Source organism: Kryptolebias marmoratus, linkage group LG22 (assembly GCF_001649575.2).
Source record: "Kryptolebias marmoratus isolate JLee-2015 linkage group LG22, ASM164957v2, whole genome shotgun sequence".
Taxonomy (NCBI): Eukaryota; Metazoa; Chordata; class Actinopteri; order Cyprinodontiformes; family Rivulidae; genus Kryptolebias; species Kryptolebias marmoratus.
The window spans coordinates 29,545,505-29,551,147 of NC_051451.1; the positions used below are offsets into that span (position 1 = coordinate 29,545,505).

At 49.6% G+C, this 5,643-nt stretch overlaps 1 protein-coding gene and 1 long non-coding RNA gene across 4 annotated transcripts in view; both read left to right on the top strand.

The window, feature by feature from the left end:
• Nucleotides 1–85, top strand: part of LOC119616671 — a 1,852-nt gene extending 1,767 nt beyond the window's left edge. The window contains exon 2 of the long non-coding RNA XR_005232639.1: nucleotides 4–85. This is a non-coding gene — a long non-coding RNA (uncharacterized LOC119616671). The remainder of the gene's footprint in view (nucleotides 1–3) is intronic.
• The window catches only part of thada (THADA armadillo repeat containing), a 52,128-nt gene that overhangs the window by 5,012 nt on the left and 41,473 nt on the right, over nucleotides 1–5,643 (top strand). For all 3 annotated transcript variants that reach the window (XR_005232638.1, XM_025002640.2, XM_017440556.3), the window contains exons 8-19: nucleotides 227–420; nucleotides 726–820; nucleotides 962–1,185; nucleotides 1,267–1,976; nucleotides 2,067–2,221; nucleotides 2,290–2,445; nucleotides 2,520–2,633; nucleotides 2,713–2,836; nucleotides 3,314–3,459; nucleotides 4,535–4,763; nucleotides 5,123–5,258; nucleotides 5,339–5,475. Coding sequence is in view for 2 of the 3 variants with exons in the window: in XM_025002640.2 (XP_024858408.1) it covers nucleotides 227–420; nucleotides 726–820; nucleotides 962–1,185; nucleotides 1,267–1,976; nucleotides 2,067–2,221; nucleotides 2,290–2,445; nucleotides 2,520–2,633; nucleotides 2,713–2,836; nucleotides 3,314–3,459; nucleotides 4,535–4,763; nucleotides 5,123–5,258; nucleotides 5,339–5,475 (2,420 nt within the window). In the remaining variant the exon portion in view is untranslated. The remainder of the gene's footprint in view (nucleotides 1–226; nucleotides 421–725; nucleotides 821–961; nucleotides 1,186–1,266; nucleotides 1,977–2,066; nucleotides 2,222–2,289; nucleotides 2,446–2,519; nucleotides 2,634–2,712; nucleotides 2,837–3,313; nucleotides 3,460–4,534; nucleotides 4,764–5,122; nucleotides 5,259–5,338; nucleotides 5,476–5,643) is intronic.

A 5,643-nucleotide genomic window follows, 5' to 3' on the forward strand; every position in this document is an offset into this window, starting at 1 on the left:
CAGGTCTGTAGGACAAACAGGAGAGACTGTGGACCTCAGGTCTGTAGGACAAACAGGAGAGACTGTGGACCTCAGGTCTGTAGGACAAACAGGAAGGACTGTGGGACTTCTCATGTTCAGAAACCCTTTCCTCTCGTCTTTGGTTCGTGTCTCTGCTGACCCCTGCTGGTGTCTCAGGGGTCTTGTCTTTGGTTCGTGTCTCTGCTGACCCCTGCTGGTGTCTCAGGGGTCTTGCAGGCCGTCATATTGCCCAGGCCCAGTTGATGCAGTGGTGCCTCGCCGCAGTGAAGACCTCCATGCTGGTCCTTCAGAGGTCTCAGGACTTGCTCAGTGAAGCTCTGCAGGCAGATTCGGACCACAGGAAGCTGAAGGACACATTAGTTGGTCTTCTGAGCTGCTACATCCACATCCTGACTGATGGTAAGAAAATAAAATCTGAGTAAATTCAAGATTCAAGAGTTTATTGTCACATGCCCAGCATATAGCATGAAATTCTTACTTTGCAGTTCCTTTATTTACCAACAGTTTTAAATAAAGTGCAATATGATACTAAAGTAGGATGGACAGAATAAGAAATATTTACCGTTTTACATTATTTTGTACAGTAGCAGCCGAATTTTTAGTGCAAAAAGACACTTTATACATTTATGAATGATTTTTAAGTGAATAGAATGAGTAACATTTAAAGAGCATTTTATTGTGATGTCTCATGTCTCCACCTGTAGAGGACTTCGTCCAGTCGGTTCAGAGTACAGCAGGTATGGCTGTGGTTCTGCTGGTCCGATCTGTTCTGGTTTCTGGAGACCAGGTTGCTTCTGTGGTGAGTTCTGGACCAAACCTGAAGTTAATGTTTGTGATCCTGTAAAGGAAAATGAGTCTAAAAGTCTTCATTTTGGTTGGCTTCATCAGTGCCCAGGTGTTCTGGTACCTGTAAGGTGTTTGTGTGGTTGGTGTGTTTCAGGTCTGCAGTTTGCTGCGTGGTTCACTTCAGGCTTTGAACTCGGCTCCTGATTGGTTAAAGCAGACCTGTTCTGGTTTGTGGTCCAGAGGACGTCCTCCGGGTGTTTCGCTGTATCTGTGTCATGGAGCTCTGGCTATGCTGAGCTGGAAAGGGGCCCTCACAGGGCCGCAGTGGGAAGACCTGCTGCTGCTGGTCCCAGAGACTCTCCTGGACCTGGACGTCAGGTAACACTCGCCCATTGTGGGACTTAAAGACCCAAATGTCTTGAAATGAACTGTAAAGATGTCTGTTTGTCTTCCTGTTAGTGTAAAAGAGTCCAGTACCGCCATGGTGGTGGCCCGGGTTTTGACCCTGTGGAGCAGTGCTGCTCTGGACTGTCTCCAGGAGGAGACATCCCTCTGTCCTCCCAGCCTTCAGGTGTCCCTCGGTGCAGGCTCGGAGCTGCAGAGACACCTGCTGGAGCACATTTACTCCCACTGGGAGCATCCTCTGGATGGAGTCCGCCATCAGACCCGCTCCCTGTTCCGGAACCTCCTCCTGCTCCATCGCTGCACTGACCGGACCATCAGAGACCCGGCAGAAGATCCGTACATCACTGAGCTCACCTCCAACCTGCTGAGCTTGGAATGGCACCTGAGGGGGAAGTATGGCTCTTTGGGCTGCCTGGTGGAGCTATACGGGGCCCGGTTCCTGCTGGAGATCCAGCCCCAGCTGCCTTCAGACCTCCTGAGCCTGATGGGGGACCAGACCCTGGCTCCTTATGCCAGTGACCTGCTGGAGAAGCTGTTCCTGAGCCACAAGGAGCAGCTGGAGGCTTCAGCAAGCTCTTCAGAGGACTGGATGGAGAGCTGGCACCAAACCTGGGTGACTCCGCTGCTAAATGTTCTGTGCCTTACAAAGCTGGACCAGACTACCTACATCCTGGACTACTTCCTGCCTAAGCTGCTTCGCTGCAGCCCGTCCAGTCTGGCTCACATGGTGCAGGTCCTGCAGGATCCTCCACTCTGCAGAGCAGGTCCAGGACTCTCTGACGTTCCCTCAGAATAACTGGGGTTACATTTCAGCAGAACGATGTCCGACTTTTGTTCTTTTTTCATTTCTTCAGGTCCTTCGGGCAGTCGAGGGGCACGGGGAGCTTTGATCACGTGTCTGAGAGCCGCCCGGAGCCAAGGCTTGATGGCCTCAACAGAAGAGGGTCTGTGGGGAGGACTGGTACCAGTCTCCTTGCTGCATCAGGTTCTGATCCACAAACACGACCAGGTGAGTTCCATCCTTCATCTGAACGTTGCTCTGGCCATCTTTCTGTTTGACATGGTGTCTGTCTCCAGGTGAGGATGGACGCTCTGGGACTGGTGTGTGAGAGCCACCGGAGCACCGAGGTTCTGACCTCACAGGAAATGGACCTGATCCGCCACTTCCTCCCACCAAACCTTAACATCCAATCAGCGGGTGTCAGACAGCAGACAGTTAGCCTGATGAAGAAGGTGGCGTTTGCTGCTGGGAGGTTGATCCTGTGATCCTAACGGAAAACTTTCATTTTAAATGTTTTCCTTCACAGTTACTGTGCAGAGTCAGAGACAGCACTCAGCTGCTGCAGAAGAGACTGATCCAGGACCGGGACCAGGACCAGGACCAGAGAGACAGGGACCAGCAAACACTCCACAGATACAGGGTAATCCACAGAAACAAGGATCCTCTGAGCTGAGACTCATCTGAACGGAAGGAAACTCGAGTTCCTTTTGTCTCTGCAGGAGTTTGTGCGCTGGCTGTGTGAGAAGCTGCTGGAAGTGTTGCTTCCTGGATCTTCGTTCTCTAAATGCCTCATGTCCCTGAAATTACTGAATCTGCTGGGTCAGATCTTCACCTTCTCAGCTGGTACTCCTCCTCTCATCAGTTAACACGCTGAAGATAATTATTGTCTCTGATTTTTACCTTGTCCTCTGGAAGCAGATTGTTTTTACTGTCTGCAACATTTCAGAGGTTTAGGATCTGACTGACTCACCTTCTCTGCTTCTGACTTCCTCCCTGAAAGTTCATCTTCTGATTTACTCAGTAATACTTTCAGCTGTCTCAGCATTTTTACAAACTAACTCTTCTTATTCTAACTGTCTGTAGTCTTATTCTACAGTTTTTACATCGAAGGTCAGTATTGATTCAGCTCTTCAGTCTGGTGGTTGTTGAGGCAGCAGCTGTGTTGACCGTCTTCAACGCTTCAGCAGAAATCTTCTTGTCTGTAAATCAGAGGAATGTTGTTTCGATCCTCTCAGAGATATTTGGTGTTCAGTGTTTCTGTCCTCATGTGTGTCCCCTCCTCTCCGTCCCCTCCTCTCTGTCCCCTCCTGTCCTCTTCAGAGCCCGATGTGTTCGCTCTGGGTGAGATGGTGACTCCTGCACATGCTCAGAACATCTTCTACTGCGTGGCCAGCAACTTCCTGGAAGTCAAACAGCTGGCCACATTGTTACTGCAGCAGCTTCCTCCATCTGCTGACGGACTCCAGGTGAGTCTGACGGACTCCAGGTGAGTCTGACGGACTCCAGGTGAGTCTGACGGACTCCGGCTGAGTCTGACGAGTTTTCAGGTGTAGATGCTGTGAAGACAGATGGACAAAATTTGAAAAGTGTGTACACACAAAACTATTCAGAGGCATGAACCTGTGCAAATGTGCGTTTCTGTGCACCTTTCATTCATGCATCCTAATTTAAATGGAACAGAGCGCAGCTGCAGGTGCTGTTGGACCGCCTTGTCCTCTCACTTAAATTAAATGAATATAAATGCACAGCAGGTTTCCACCCTGTGCTCAGGGACGACTGTCAGTCCGACCCCCCTGAAAGGCTCTGAAAGGCTGAACCCAGCGTGGAGAGGACTGGCACCAGCCACTCACGGCTCCTCCTAGTTTCTCTGTGTAAGGCTGGACCCAGATCAGCTCAGAGGTCCAGCAGAATGGTCCTGGGTCTCTGAACCAGATAATAAACCAGACATCATCATGTGTCAGCAGCTCGGTCTGATCCCTTAAACTCTCACCAAAGCTGCCATTGTTCCACAATTACACACAGCTTTATTCAATTATTTATAGCCATGTGTCATTATCTACAGCTTGCCGACCTCAGGAATCATCACACCTGACGTGTTCTAAATTAACCTGCTGATCCGACACCGTTTCCTCTCAGAGAGAAACGAGATGATTCACATGTGTTTTCTGCTCCGCGGCTGTCTGATCGCCTCACCGTGTTTACATCGACATGAGACAAAAATGGAGGAAACTTCAGTTTCTATTAGGTTGAGCTGTGTGGATCATTTCTGAGGTGTGTTGTATGTTATAAGAGGTTAAATACGGTTCAGTTTCATCGTTCAGCTTCAAACTCGTGAGAAAACATCGAGTTCATAAAATCTTATCAATGAATCATATTTCAGTGGGTTTAGGTGAGTTTCAGCACTTTGTAGTTTGAGACATTCGACAAACCGCTCAGACGTTTGTGTATTTACACAGTTGGTTTTCATGCGTGGAACACGGCGCACAGTCAGCACCGTTCATCCATCCTGGTCTTCAGGTGATCAGCTGTTTGTGTTTCCAGGACCCAGACAGAATGTACCGTGTTCTTCACACCGCTCTGGACCTCAGCACCAGCACCAAACCTTTTGATAGCGTTACAGCGGCCCACCTCTTCAACCTGCTGCTCCATCAGTCCGAACTGATCCCGGTTCTGCTGCGCTGCGCTCAGGATCAGGGCCTGGACCTCCAGGTCTCCACCCCACCAGATCCGGCCTCGAAAGAGCTCGTCTTCGAGCTCAATTCTCTGGCTGGTAAGGTCCACTCATACACAACAGAACCGTTCTGTTAGTTTACAACTCCAGGCCTGAAAGAGATGGAAATCCTCTACAGACAGAATGGGCCTCTCCTCAGGTCCAGATGTTTACAGACTGATGGGAGAAGAGGAGAAGCTGCACAGAGGGAAACATCTGGAACAAGTTTTATTAAAAAAATAAATTCTTGAAAATGGTTTCTTAGTTTAAACATTTGATCTGTATTCTAATAAATCACTTTATTCAGTTTTTATTTTCATTTTAAACAACATCCCAACTTTTTAGAACTGGGGTCCAACCTGTGTGTCTTCAGAGCCAGAACAGAACCTTTCAGAACCGGTCTTTGTTTGTGTTTCCAGTGGTCCGGTTCCTGCTGCTCTGTCTGCAGTCGGAGGTCTTCAGAGCCGAGTCGTCTCTTCTGCAGGCGGCGGCTTCGTTTCCTCTCTACGGCAGAACTCACTGCATCACCGCGGTCCTGCAGAGTCTGAGCCCGGAGTGAGTTCTGGAACCTGAACAGGACTTTATTCTGTGACTGGAGGGAGAGCGTTTCATCACTTCATCCTCTCTGTATTCAGGAGTCTGAGGCAGACGGAGCGCTGGAGACTCCTGGTGTCAGAACTGGTTTCTGTCTGCTACAGAATCTCTGCCGTGGTGTCTCCTGTGGTCCAAAGCACGTCCCCCGAGGGACTCATTCCCATGGACGCTGACTCAGGTAATCTGATGCATGGAGCCAACGCAGAAACATTTAAGTATTTAAGAGCTCTAAACCCGGTCCTGTTGGAGCTCTAAACTCGGTCCTGTTGGACCTCTAAACCTGGTCCTGTTGGAGCTCTAAACCCGGTCCTGTTGGAGCTCTAAACCCGGTCCTGTTGGAGCTCTA